At 44.8% G+C, this 14,269-nt stretch overlaps 2 protein-coding genes across 3 annotated transcripts; both read right to left on the bottom strand.

Annotated features, from left to right (window-relative positions):
• Window positions 1-1,608: 1,608 nt before the first annotated feature.
• Window positions 1,609-3,956, bottom strand: spab (space blanket). Of its 2 annotated transcripts, none has more exons than XM_023392886.2 (6): window positions 3,690-3,956; window positions 2,833-3,042; window positions 2,538-2,658; window positions 2,299-2,454; window positions 2,122-2,210; window positions 1,609-1,819 (listed from the first exon to the last, which is right to left on the bottom strand). In XM_023392886.2, the coding sequence occupies exons 2-6, from the start codon at window positions 3,007-3,009 to the stop codon at window positions 1,679-1,681; spliced, it is 684 nt and encodes a 227-aa protein (XP_023248654.1). In that variant the 5' UTR covers window positions 3,010-3,042; window positions 3,690-3,956; the 3' UTR covers window positions 1,609-1,678. The 2 variants fall into 2 exon arrangements, with proteins under 2 accessions (XP_023248654.1, XP_014220011.1); XM_014364525.2 differs by having other exon boundaries at window positions 2,538-2,661.
• A 1,520-nt stretch (window positions 3,957-5,476) lies between these two features.
• On the bottom strand, window positions 5,477-11,119 carry flz (transmembrane serine protease filzig). The gene is made up of 7 exons (XM_014364454.2): window positions 11,035-11,119; window positions 9,948-10,898; window positions 8,180-9,454; window positions 7,912-8,098; window positions 7,556-7,821; window positions 7,310-7,464; window positions 5,477-5,761 (listed from the first exon to the last, which is right to left on the bottom strand). The coding sequence occupies exons 1-7, from the start codon at window positions 11,117-11,119 to the stop codon at window positions 5,600-5,602; spliced, it is 3,081 nt and encodes a 1,026-aa protein (XP_014219940.2). The 3' UTR covers window positions 5,477-5,599.
• Between the last annotated feature and the right edge of the window lie 3,150 nt (window positions 11,120-14,269).

Below are 14,269 nucleotides of genomic sequence, written 5' to 3' on the forward strand. Positions count from 1 at the left end.
ATTATAGGTATGTATATATTATGTGCGCGTTTGTGCAGTCGTGCGCGTGCTTGCATGTGCTAAAACTGATACGTTTTTTTTTTTTTCTTCTATTTACTTTTTTAAAATTTTTTTTCTTTTTTTTTTTTTTTTTTAACATTCTAATGTCTTATAGAGCAGGGATAAAAATATACTATTTATCATCATTTTATCGCATTACAACGAGAGAACAGTGTTCCACATAACTTTCTTTTACAATTCCACGAAGACACTTTACTTACAATTATGTGCTTAAGTAATTAATACACATTTACAGTTAGGTACACTGTGTTCAAATGGAATACCACAGATTTGACATACTTTCAATAGTTGTTACTTTGGATTAGGGCCTGAAATTATTATTAATCAGTGCTGTTTTACCATTTCATTCGAAAAAAAAAAGAATTTTCTTTTTTTTTATTTGCAAAACGTTAGGCTGCCTTACGAAATTAATTTTATTAAACTTCGTAATTCTTGTAAACGAATCAAAATTCAGTCGATTCTTTGAATGAAAGAAAAAAATTTTTCTTGTATATTTTTACAAATGCCGTTTAGTTCAACTGAATTCTTACAAAATATTGTTTACGGAAACGAGGACGTTGGAACCAAGAGTCTCGTAAAAATCGTTGCAAACACAAAGTATATATAGATACAAGAGATACACGGGGGTTTTTTTTTTGTAGTCATGTCTTAGGTACACGTGAAATCGTTGTAGCAGTGCAAAGATTAATTTTTAAAAAACTTGCAGATTCATAAAAAGTTACGTTTCAGAAAATATAATATATGTATGTATGTACGTATATATATATATTCATATGATACAAATATTTAAAACTTGAATGCTATTATATAATATATACGTACGACCGCTGACGCAATTTATCATACTATACACGTGTATGTATATATGTATAATTTAGTAGTCGCTTGCAATCTTATAGTTTACTTTGATATGTTTTCAATACAGTACATGCTTTGTTAGCTTATACGTTATTAATAATCCTACGATTAATCTTGAAGACTCAGCATAAAATCTTGATATGTATCGTATTTTTTTTTTTTTTTTTTTTTTTTTTTTTTTTTTTCAGTCATAATCACATAAAAATTGAACAGTAATGATAACAACAACAACAATATAAGGTGTAATAAAAGTAACCTTCGTGAAAGCGTGCAACGTGTGTATACATTTACTTTCTAGCTTCAATAGTACACACTTTACGCAAATTATAATCATCTCTGAACGAGCCTCCACACACACCCGTCTTTTCCATCCACCAACATTGTAATCTCTGGTGGCCTTCTTTCCTGTCAATTTATCAATTGTAAAATCCATGGGCACGCGCCAATTAGTTAATTATCTTAAGATCGGTGTAACGTAACGAAGGAAAAATCGACCAATCATTGGTTTGATCGGTAATAGATGATTAGGATTGGGTCATTTGATAGTATCGTACAAACCATTGTTTCAGCACGAAAGAACTAATCGAAAAAAAAAAAAAAAAAAAAGAAAAGTGTACGTATATTATATATATATTGTAATGGAGCGTAACGATTAGAAAAGTGAAGAGAGAGAGAGAGAGAGAGAGAGGGAGAAAATGAAAGTCCGTGTCAGAGACGGTATTATTACAGGATAAGTGTGTAAGTGGGTCTTTTCGTGCGCTTAAGGGAATCCCTGCTTGTAGAGCCGGCTGTCTTTGCCGGTGATTCGTTTCTCACCCGTCGTGTACTGAACGATCTTTTTGACCTGGTCCGTTGCGACCGGTCCGATGCACACCAGGGGATCCTTGAAGTAAGAGCACATCTGAAAAATCATCGCCCCGCGTCATCATTTTATTCTTTTGATTCACAATAACAACAACAACAACAACAATTTGTCCAAAAAAAAAAAAAAAAAAAATGATTAACGGTACGGTGTATTTTTTCCTTGGAATCAAGAACATATTCATTAAAATAGCTCCACGCATTCTCCTGAAGCGAGATATGATTTCCCTTGTTTGAAATGAGTATCCCCCGAAAGCAAGGAATCGAGGGATCGAGCATTGTTTTCTTGGTTCTAAGGAAAAACAATTTTTTTTTTTTGTTTGTTTTTGCAAAAAAGCCGACCTTTCTCGGTATCTGTCGATGACGCCGCTGCAACTGGCAGCAGAGACCCCGGCCGATGTCGCACTCGCTGGACATGCTGCACTGCTCGCCTGTCGCGCAAAAAAAATCAATCATCACACATCGCACATCGGGAGAATGATGTATATTATACTAGGGAATAACGCGCGATGGACTCACTGTACTGCTTGTTCGAGGTGACGGGCGGTTGGCACGAGAGGCTGTCTGTGCCCGCGAGCTCGGCGCAAACAAGGCCCGTCTCGCAATCGCTGTCCCTACGGCACAGCTCGCCCTGCTTCAGCCCGTAAACAAACATGCACCGTCCCTCCGGCCACTCTGCAATCGTAAACCTCCGTATATATATATATGTATACTTTTACACCACGTTAATATCAATCCTGATGATGTATGTCGGTTACCTCCGTCCTCGAAGTTGATGCACACGGACATGGAGCAGCAGTCCTCGTTGGTCGTGCAGCGCCTCTCGTAACACGGCTCGTCAGCCCCCTCGTCCAAGTTGTTTTCGCTCAACGAGCCCGCCTGCTGCACACGCGCAAGGGATTATTAATATTCATGGTACTCCGCGTGTCCAATCTATATCGTCTCGCGTGTATATAATTAATCGCCCCATCAAGGTCACCACCTCGTTCTCCACATCACGGATCACATAGGTATACATATATATGGGGGGAAAAAAACAACAATGACGTATACCTGAAGATACGCGGACGGCCGCGACATGATTCCCCCGTGGCCGCCGCCGTAGCCCATGTTGGACAGCATGTCCGGGCTGAAACGGTTGAAGAGGCCACCCCACGCCTCGGCTCCGTTAAGCGAATCGCTCGACAACGCGATCACGACCACCGCGATGACGCACAGCTTTGGGCTCATCTTTTTTGTCCTCGGGATTTTCAGTGGCACAAACTTTGGAAGAAAACAAAGAAAGAAAAAAACAAATGATTGGACGGGGATGCAAATTACAATAATTTTCTTCCCTCGTGCGCAACGCGTATTCGTTAATCACCAGTGCTATGGATTTGTGCGTACGTGTGCGTGCAAAGCCACAATCATCCGCAATCATCGAATCGCACGGGGGATCAAAATTTAACGCACAAAAGATCTCGTTAAGTATATATATACACTGCCAATGTACTTGATTGTGTTTGGTGACGCATACGTCCCGATGCCATCGGAGAGCAGGTGTGTTTCGCGCAAACACGAGTACGCCCATCGTGTATATATACTTACTTGGAAAAAGGAAGCGCGCGCGCATACACATACACACATATATATATATATATATATATATATATATATATATATATATATACGTGCGTTGGTTGTAAAAGCTCGCAGGTGAGCTTTTCAAAGGACGTCATCCGAGTCGGCTGTCCCTAATCGATTTTATGCTTCGCACCTCCGCAACCTTTTTGCACCCCTAACGCACGACTCGTACACCTACACACGGGCTTTCTTTCAAACGAGGGTGGGATTAGTTAAAAAAAAAAAATAAATAAATAAATAAACAGTTTGGAAGGTATTACAATGATTTTATGGAGGAAAACACTTACCCCCTTTTTGTATCTCTTCCACTAGTTGGTGAAACCCTCGGAGGGAAAACGCTCGTGCTGCTTCAAAAATGCACCTGTACTTGGCAACGCGCAGTTGAAATCGAGTGACCGAATCAACGAGTTTGTTTATGATTTTTTTTTCTTTTTTTTTTTTTCTTTCTAATAAATGCCGAGCTTGGTCATTCACGGGTGTCCCTTTGGCAATCCGCGGGCACTTTGAGCAACGCGACGGATGAAAGATATCGGGAGCATCCGTCTACGTGTGCCTTTACGTGTCCTTACCTACGTAAAACACCACCTGCCCACGTACAAGGTAGGGATGGATGGTATACACGACGCATGCGTTACCAACTCGTTTAGTCGAGCTGTCCTTGTCCTCCCGGGTATTGGGGGTGGCTTTTTCATTTCGTATGCATGGGAACACTTTCGTGAAATCTTTTTCTTCTTTTCTTTTTTTTCTTTTTCACCCCCTGCTTTTACTGATACAATACGTTCTTGTTGGCTTAAGCGCGCGTATACGTGTCCAGCTATTGATTTTGCCCATCAGAGATTTTTAATTTGCTCACCACGTAGAAACTACCGATAACTCAAATTTCTTTTTTCAAACATTTTATGGAACACATTAGCGATGTCTCTAAAAAAAAAAAAGGCTTATCTGAATTTTTTTTTTTTCATTTCAAATGTCAGAGATATGTCTCTAAAAGATGATTTGTTTGTCAAACTCTGTAGCATCAGCGCTGTTATTCTACTGTTATCTCGTACGGATGCTTTACTGCTTTTTATTCGATGCAACCCACAATCGAGACAGCTTTGTTTTGCTCCTTGCAGGTGTCGCTATAGCTTTTAACTTTGCTCGATTATATATACTTGCACGGTACAATAAATCGTATGTAGCAAAACAATAATATATACATATATGTATAAACAGGAAATAGCTCATCCTTCGCTCTTCCGCGACATCAAGTTAATTAATTGTCATTGATTTCAAATTGATATCAAACTAACGTACCTTTGAAGTGGTGATACAACATTTGCACCGTTAATATTATTTTGGATGATGTTTTTAAAAGACATACAAGAAGTAAAATCGAAAAATGTTAATTTTCATTTTGATCGTTAATTATCATACAATAGTATCTTTTTTTTTTCGTTGAGGCTTGTATACGTGTAGAGTCTGGATCTGGGATTTATTGAATGAAGAAGCAAATGTTTGTAAAGGAAATAAAATACATTTTTTTTTTTTTTTTACACGTAATCTTTATTAACTTCTTTCAATAGAAAAATATATTTAATCAATAGACGATCGACATTAAAATAAATACAACAATTACATGTTAATTCAGAGTTACGAAAATATAATTGACAAATACATTATATCTTTCCATTTATATTACACGTTTAAAAAGTACAACGTAAAAATAATCACTTAATCAACTAATGATGAATACACAACGAGTCGTATTTATTTATGCGTCTGTATTTATACATAACGTATGTATACTATGTATATATGTATACGAGCGTACGCACACACAGGCACACTCGCTCGCGCACTTAACACACATTTTTTTTGCGTGATTCAAGCCATAAATAAATAATTGGATGAATAAATAAATAAATAAATAAACAAAACGAATACATTTATGTATGTATAAACAAACAAGTAGTTGAATAAACCATAAGTGCAGTCCGGACTGGAGATAAAAAAAAAAAAAAAAAAAAAAAAAAAAAAAAGAAAAAAAAAGAAAAAAAATTTTGCGACCAAAGCACGTTCGTTCGGACCGCTAACAAGTTAGTTACTCTTCTTTGTACATTTTTTACAATTGGCACGTGATTCGCCTCTCCCCCTCTTCTAATAGCTCGAAACTCACATCTGACTAAAAGTTGCTGTGACTTTGTCGTGGTTTCGTTCAGACTCCGGTGATGCTGTGCAGCCAAGGCTTGAAGTATGTTGTTCTCATGTAGACGCCAGGCAAGTAGGGAGCCGCGCATTTAATGCCGTGGGAAACGGTACCGACCAACATCCACCTGCCGTCCTCTCGCTGCAGAGTCAGTGGTCCGCCACTGTCGCCCTATACAAATTACGCGCTCGTTCAATTGACACCTTACACGAAATTTTATGCTAAATGTGTCCTTTTTTTTTTTTTTTTTTTTTTCTAGTTGCGTGAGATCATAGTGAACGTTGGAAACGCCGCTAATAAATCACCAAGAGCGTGTTGATCGATTATGTGTATTTGCGGCGCATTCGAGGAAATAATGATTTCGTCGCCCGTGTACATTTCTACAGCCACGCCACCAGTTAGATGAGTTTGGTTACTCAGGAAATGAAAATAAATAAAAGTGCAGTAGAATAAGTGAAAGTTGTATACCACGAAAAATGAGGGAATAAGAAGGAACAAAAAAAGGTACAAACTACCAGTTGGTTTTTTTTTTTTATTATTATTAAACATTCAACACGAGAAAGTTACAAGGGAAAAAACGTAAAGGTAGTTTTGAAAATCCAAAAGAGGATAATAGATAAGCTCAATGAACCAATAGAGGAGCTTGAAAGGAGGAGGAAAGAGGGACCCGTTTGAGAGCAAAAAGCGTACAGTGTGATTAAAAGTAAAAAGAGGTTGAAGAAAACTAGTTGGCGATCAAAGTGCTGCAATCAACAAAAGACATCTGGTGGCAAAAAAAAATGAAAAAAAAAAAAAGGTTTGTTTCTAATGACAAATTTACTCCCCCTTTTTGAGAGTAGAATAACTTCATCGCTACGTTATATTTTGTACTGCTAAGAGTAATTTGACCACTAATTTCGATTCTACACAATAAACCGAGCAGAGCAAAGAATAACAACGCATTTCCCAATGCACTTACAATTTATTTTTTAATACATTCCAAATGGAGGATACTTTTGTCGCTAATAGAGTATTGGTAATGGCTGTGCCGTACGTTGATTTGCCTTTTAGAGAAACGCGACTACGAACGATACAGTTACATCGATCACGCGTGACAATCGCCATACAGCGATGGAGTCACCGGTTTGTAGAAAAAAAAAAAAAAAAAAAAGTAACCCATCGTTTCCAGGAGAAAAAAAAAAAAGTAGTCAAAAGTGATAATTCTGCAATAAAAAAAAGAGAGAGAGAAAGAGACAAAGTTCGGTCGAGAAGGACACGCACGCGTGCACCTGCAGCGCCCGCAAGGAAGATGGTAATATCATTAATTTTTTTTTTAAATTTAGATCTATAAGAGCCGTGACCTCGATATACACCCGTGGAAGATTGTTTCAAGTAATGCAGTAGTGGGGCACGTGATGTTGGTGTCCGTTATAATCGCGACTTGGAATAACGGACGTATGCATGTACGCGCGCGCTCTCGCGCGTGTGTGTAAAAGAAAGAGCCGCAGGGAGGGAGGGGGGAGAAAAGAGAAGTCGAAGCGATCGAAAAAAAAAAAAAAAAATCCTCCTCAAAGTCGTATGATGTATACCTATATCCTATAGACGATCGTCATCGGTACACATGATTATTAAGCGTATCATCTATACGTGATATACCATACCGATCTACCCCTATGCTATATATATATATATATATAATATACATCACGTGATTTGTTGATGTATATGTAATATAGTCACCTCGCACGAGTCCTTCTGTCCGTTCGCGTAGCCGGCGCACATGAAGCTGTCGAGTATGAGCTTCGAGTGGCCGGCCGTCTGGAACATCTCCTGGCACACCGAGTTCTCCATTATCGGCACCTTGACCTCTTGCAGCACCGACGGCACGCCTCCGTCTAAGGCAAAGGAAAAAGGACCCATTGGTTTTCTCTTGGTGGAAGCACGGTGTTGTATAAAAGAGGAAACAAAACAATAAATCGACTTAACTGTACTTGAGACGACCCCAGCCGGTGACGGTGGCCATACGGTTGACGTAGTCGGTGTTGTCGTTGGGCATGCAAATGGGCACGATGTGGAGGTCAAAGAGCACCGGGGTCTCGAGCTCCAGGAGGGCCAGGTCGTTCTCGAAGGTAGCCGGGTCGTACGCCCTGTTGACGATGACGCGGCGCACGTTGCGCGTTAGGCTCCGCCGCGACTCCAACTCCCCGGATATGTCGAACTCGCCAAACACCGCCACCAAGGACGCCAAAAACCTTGAAACCCCCACCCAATTTTTATACACATACAAACAAATATATATATATATATATATGTATGGCTTGTGAACCCGTGATGCGTCTTACCCGGGCTGACAGTGGGCGGCAGTTATGACGAACTTGTCGGTGATGAGGACGCCGCCGCACTTGTTTTTCGTAAAGAGCCCCAGCCAGGTGGCCTCCCTCACCAGCACCTGCCACGGCCACTCGCCAAAGGTCGCCCCCTTACCACCGACTATCCGACCCGTCTTCACCAGCGGCCTCACCCCGCATACTGCGACCAATCAGCATTTTCTCGTTAACATCGCATAAATGACACCTATACATTACAATGTGTTATTGGAGGAAAACTCACTGGTGCGAAAGTCCGCGTTGGAAGTGATCTCGGGGAAGGGCGTGGTGGTCGAGGGCTCGATCGGCTTGCTGGCCTCCTGGATGGTGGTGGTGGTGGTGGTGGTGGTGGTGGTGGTCGGGGTCGCAGGGGTCGGGCTCTTCTTGACCGGTTTGGGACGCCTGGTCGTCGTGGTCGATGGTTTGCCCCGGGGCGTGGTGGGCCTTGGCTTGGGCGTCGTGGCCGGTCGCCTCGTGCTGCTCCTCGTGGGTGATGGCCGGCTCCCGAGGAACGGTCTCTTGGTCGGCTGCTGCGTCGTCGCGGGTCTCCTCGTCGAGGTGCTTGTGGTGGTGTTCTTGGAGTTGTAGACGACGTCCTTGAGGTTCTCAAAGTTGTCCTTGAGCGACTCGACGATCTTGTTGACGAAGACATCGACCTTGTTGTCGAGCTCGGCGTCCTCGACGAACTCGGGGCTGGGTATCTCGTCGGCGCTGACGATCTCGGGCTTGTTGTCCTGGTGGGCGGAGTCGAGCTCGGGGTGGCGCACCGGGGGGAAGTTGTTGTTGACGTCCTCGGGCCCGGGGGTGTCGTCGTCGCAGCTGTTGGTGGTGGTGGTGGTGGTGGTGATGGGCGGTGGGGTAGAGGTAGTCGACGAGATGGGCCGGAGGTGGAAGCTGGGCTTCTCCGACCAGGTGGTCAGGGTCGTGTAGATGGTCGAGGGCCGTTTGACGGTGGGGGAGGGCCGAGCCGTCGAGGTCCCGTCCTTGAGGTCGACGCTTATGTAGCTGACCGAGAGCACCTGCTTGTTGCCCGAGATGACGGTGCTGATGTTGTGGGTGAGGGTGGTCGCCACGCCGGGGGGCTTCCTTATGATGTTGCTGGGCCTTGGCCCGGGGGTGGGGGTGCTGCTGGCGTACTCGGTTCCCAGGGGTCCGAGGACGATGACGGTCGGTGCGGGTGGGTTCGTCGTGGGCCCGATGCTGCTGCCGGTGTACGAGGTGCTCAGCGGTGGGGAGCTCGAGGAGGGGAAGTACGGACTGCTCAGCGGTGGAGAGCCCGAGGAGGGGAAGTACGGGCTGCTCGACAGTAGGCCCGAGTCGGTGATGTAGTGGTAGTAGCTCGGGGAGAGGGAGGACGGCCCGTAAGTGGGTGACGAACTGCTGACGATGATCGGCAGGGGCTCGGTGGTGCTCGGGGGCAGGGAGTGCGTCGTTATGATCTTGAAGAGCGTCGGCACCGATGCACCCGTGCCGTAGCTGTTGCCGTAGCTGTACGACGTCGTGGTCGGCCCACCCGAACCTACAATTCCAAACAGACAATTGATGTTAATGTGGTTCGTGTCGATCACTGCTGACCAAGGAAATGGCTTAATAAGAATGAATGGAAAAAAAAGTAACATCGGCATAAAATTATTGTGATCAACTCGTTGTTATTTAGCTGTTACGATAGTTTGTGCGGCGACACGGATTTTTAAATCACACGGACGCATTTTCAAGAAGAGCCCCGGCGTGAGAGACGTGTCTCGATGGTTGCCATTCCTATATATGTGGGGCCGCTTTCTCTTCCCCGTCATATTTGAACGACGAGACAAGTCACGCGACAAGTATATATACCCCATCCGATGTAAGCGACGATACGTATACATATATTATACACGTTTTTTTTTTTTTTCTCAATCCGCAAATCAACACAGGATATCATTCGAGCACAAAATTCTAGTCCAGAGTGAAACCGAGGGCCCAGGATGAGCTTAAAGAAACAAAGATGGGGGGGGGAAAAAAAAAAAACTGACCCAAAGCAGCCTTGGTGGTCTTGGTGTCGTTGAGTATCGAGATGATGTGGTTGATGGCAATCTCCTCCCGGTCCGTCTCCTCGTGCTTCTTCTCGTTGGCCGGTTGCCCGGCGTACGTGATGGTCGGCACCCGCACCAGCTCCTCGTCCTCCCCGCTCCTCGTGCTCAAGCCCAACGGAGTCGTCGCCTCCACCGATTGCATCGGCCTCGTGCTCTTCTCCTCGTACCCATTGATCCTCGTGGTGGCCGTCTTGGGCTCCAACCCCATGGACGGGGTGTGGGTATCACCCAGCCTCGTGGGCCGGAACAGCTCGTCCGGGTCGTCCGAGCCGTGCTCGATGGCCGTGCCGTTCTCGTTCAGGAGAATAGTGTCGACGAGCGTGCCGTTGGCGTTGTGGGTGCTGGCGGTGCCGTTGTTCTTGGGCAAGCCGTGCGAGAAGAGGGCCGGGAGCTGGTCAACGGGGTCGGCCACCTGGAGGATCTGGTCGGGGCTGAGGAGCGTGGTCACGGGGTTGACGGCTGGCGTGACCCGGTGGGGCTCGTCGGTGATGTCGTTGCCCGAGTGGCCGATGAGGGAGGGGAGCTTGAGGTCGTCGAGGGCGTCGTCGGGCCCGAGGAGGGTGGAGAAGGTGTCCTCGGTCAGTTGGGGCTTGTCGGTGGTCGGGCCGAGGGGCGTGCCGTCGGGGTTGAGGAGAATCGGCAGATCGGGGACGTGGTCGACCGCGTGGTGGGCGTCGGTGGTGGTGGTGGTCCTGTCGTGGGCGCCGGCGGGCAGTTGGCAGCAGGCGCCGAAGAGGAAGCCGTCCATGCACGTGCCGACGACCTCGCCCCCGTGGCTGCTGCACTCGTAGTTGAACATGCAGATCGCGCGCGCCTCGGACTTTAGCCGACCTGGATTCTCCGGCCGGCAGGCCTTTGGTGCTATTCGGTAGCCGCCGAATAACTTTCTACCTGCGCAACAAAACACACGGCCCATCTCGTAGCTTTTAAACATGTATATACATATTATTTTTATTATGTGTGTGTGTGTGTGTTGCCAAGTGGAATGTGTGTTTTTACGCGCGTTGACTGTGTACCACCTACTTACCTTTGGGTTGCAATGGATGTAAAACCGATGCCAAAGTCACGGCGAAGAGGGTGACCAGCACGTACATCACTTTTTGACGCACCATCTGTACAAATTAAACGGTGCTATGGAATAGTGCAGTACATAATTGAGCTGATGCTCATACTTTAAAGGTACACAGATTGTGCTACTACATATTATGGTGCAAAAAGTTGGCGATTTTCAAGGATTGGATGTGTTGCTTATTAATGGGCAATTATATCAATTTCGGGTGCTTTAAATTGGTGTATCTGTACTTGCAAGCTCGTGCGCAAAGTGATCAGTTTGCCCTCCGTACAATGCAGGAAGGCGGAATTTATCTTTGCTATTTGAGTATCAAAATATGGTTTGTCTTTGGCACAAATGAGCCTTACTTTTTTTTTATCAGCAAAAATAAGCAGTAACGGCGAAAAAATCATTTTTGTTCCATACACTTTTATTTTTCTGTGTAAAATCACCCCCCCATCGCTCCCTAAACGGAAAAAATACACTTTTATCGACCAACATGTCGTTAAACATTTTTTTTTGGGACGTTCAAGGTTACAGAAGGTCGCATATCACAGTTGCACTTTATCCGAAATAGAATTGTGGTTTATAAAACCGTTTGCCAAACATACCAAATGCAAAAGCTTATAGTCCATCCCCCCCACATCGTTCACTCCATCAAACGACTCAACAGGCATGAGGTATGTGTACATAACAGTACACGCATTTGCACGCCAGCCGTATACTGTTTGTCGAAAAAAAAAAAAAAAAAAAAAAAAGTGCAAAGACAAACACGCACCAGGTAAAAAAGCGCGTGATTACGTTTTCACCACTTGTCCAAAGTGCCAATGACGCGCAAAATCGCGTACATTACGCGGGAAAAGATTACGGGTACATGACTACGTGTATATATTGGGAAGGTACACAAGCAGGCTTGTACCTTTGGAGAAAAAAAAAAAAAAGGGAAAAAAATTTGCTCGGTAAGGGTGATAATGACAATGAGCGCGCGCGGCGCATCCAAGGAGTGTGTTTAAACAACACGCATAACTTGAAGAAACCTGTTGGCTCAAACCGATATATTCCGTGTCCGGTATATACCTGTCTACGGCAACTTGTTGTCAACCGTTACTAAAAACTGTCTATTCATCAAGTGTCCGTATTCACACCGTAGCGCGCGTTTTGCGCCCAAATACCATTCGTACGTACGTATACAAATATATACGTGTAATTTTCCCAAGCGCCGAACCCACGAGGAATTTTAGATTATCTCTGCATAGTCGCCGCATCTTTATTAGCATACCTCTCTCTCTCTCTCTCGTTTTCCGCTTTCTCTTAGTGAGTAACAGTTTTTTTTTTTTTTTGTTTTTTTTGTTTCCGGCGCATATTTCACTCGCTAACTGCAATTCGATCGATCGGACGAAGGAAAATTGACGAGCCGAACAAGGAGGGCATTGGGAAGCCGGAGGCCGAGACCACGATTTTCCGCTTAAGTGAATAATGAGCGAAATTGCAGCTCTCTGTGAGCGTGTGTACTTTTACAAAGACGCGGGTACGCGGTGGCTGCACGAGTTGCCTAAAAAATTGATATCCTGTACATGTATAAGTGTACAAGTACATGGATTACAGTAAGCAGGCCATTGGGAAATCGGTGTCTATGCGCGCCGGAGCATACCGATCGATTCCTACTCCTTTCTCTGTCTGCGCTGTACCTACCGACTACCGATCTCTCTCTCTCTCTCTTTTCTCGGCTCATTTGGTGTGTAATATATAGTATATATACATATAAATGTTTGGAAGCGCACGCAGCTATGTATACGCGCGCTTTCTCCCCGCGAGAGGAGACTGTTTTTTTTTTTTTTCTCTCTTTTTTTTCCTTCATACAGCTTTACGGTCAAGCTACAAGGTATACTTGTACGGTCGCGCGCGCCGATTTCGATTGCCAACTACTTGTATATACACACACAGAGAGAGAGAGAGCAGTTGTTGCGGCTACCCGCGGTGCGAAGCACTTCCGGGTTTAATAAGCCGCTCGGTGCACGCACGCGCATACTTACTGTATAAGATGTAGCCGCGCGATCGGTGTATCATAAACGTGGACGGGTAAATCACGTTTCTGGGTCATTTGCGAATTTCGAGGGCCCCTGCGTAGCGGGTTTTTACACCCACCGCGCCGCACGGGCCTCGCCAACCTGTTACCTATAGCGCGGAATTTTTTTATTTTTTTTTTATTTCTTTCGTTCGAATCTTTTTACATGTGTCATTTGGAAGGGGGGGAATAAAAAGGGACGGAGAAAGTGCTTGTGGGGTGGTGACCAGTTTTCAGTTGAGACGTACCTTGGAAAATGTGTCCTCCGTTGGGATGAACCAAACAAAACGTAACGAGAACAAATTTATATAAAAACAACAACAACAACAACAACAACGAGAAAAAATGCGATGCTCAGTTATCGATGCGCATAATGTCGTTTCGTGCACTTTGAGCGTTTAAATGCGGACAATAATGACAATGCAATGTCGTCACACTTGTACGAGATGAAAAAAAGAAGAGATTTTAAACTGATACTCGTTGAAGCGCCGAAACCTCGTTTGCACTGATTCGGCATAAATACGGCACTGAACGAGTGTACGAACCGGTAAAAAAAAAAAAAAAAAAAGAACTCGGTCGTGAAAATCGGTATCGGCGATTTATCATATACACGCGCGCACACACACACACACACACTTATAGGGCGATTGACGAGACGAAATATTTATAATGGATCGCGGGTGTTGAAGAAATGGTTGCAATGTGTTACTCTACGCTCCTCTCGTCATCCTTCCGGCCGTTCGGGTGGATGGTACCTGTCCGACTAGATGAGACGCACAGACGGACGGATAGTCGGACGGACGGACGCGGCATGTGCTACTGCGGCGAGATGAGGTGCCGTGCGTGGTACCCCGGCCACGCAGTCATAAGCGGCGCCTCGATTGGTGAACGCTCTCTCTCGCCGATCGCCGCGAGAGAGAACTCCTTACCGATAAGACCGACCTCGTGGTGGTAACTGCCTATTGGTGGTGGTAAAAGCTGCAGTATAAGTACATGCTTGTACATTATACATGTGTATATATATGTAGAGGGACCCAGCGCAGATCCACCGCTATAACATCGTACAGGTATACCTAGGTTGTACATATACCTACTCTGTGTAACTACAGAGAGAGGGAAAGAGATAACTTACGGGTACATCCGTAT

The sequence above is a fragment of the Copidosoma floridanum genome, unplaced genomic scaffold (assembly GCF_036245765.1).
Source record: "Copidosoma floridanum isolate Cflo_tuat_1 unplaced genomic scaffold, Cflo_Japanese_pri ptg000012l, whole genome shotgun sequence".
In the NCBI taxonomy this organism is placed as follows: Eukaryota; Metazoa; Arthropoda; class Insecta; order Hymenoptera; family Encyrtidae; genus Copidosoma; species Copidosoma floridanum.

Excerpts from the sequence above, each read along its gene's own strand:
- spab (XM_014364525.2), bottom strand. The coding sequence starts at position 3,009 with ATGAGCCCAAAGCTGTGCGTCATCGCGGTGGTCGTGATCGCGTTGTCG. Across the intron at positions 2,662-2,832 it reads GGCCGTCCGCGTATCTTCAG|CAGGCGGGCTCGTTGAGCGA; the intron begins GTATACGTCATT and ends GCGCGTGTGCAG. Across the intron at positions 2,455-2,537 it reads CATCAACTTCGAGGACGGAG|AGTGGCCGGAGGGACGGTGC; the intron begins GTAACCGACATA and ends TTACGATTGCAG.
- flz (XM_014364454.2), bottom strand. The coding sequence starts at position 11,119 with ATGGTGCGTCAAAAAGTGATGTACGTGCTGGTCACCCTCTTCGCCGTG. Across the intron at positions 9,455-9,947 it reads GACCACCAAGGCTGCTTTGG|GTTCGGGTGGGCCGACCACG; the intron begins GTCAGTTTTTTT and ends TTGGAATTGTAG. Across the intron at positions 5,762-7,309 it reads GACAGAAGGACTCGTGCGAG|GGCGACAGTGGCGGACCACT; the intron begins GTGACTATATTA and ends TAATTTGTATAG.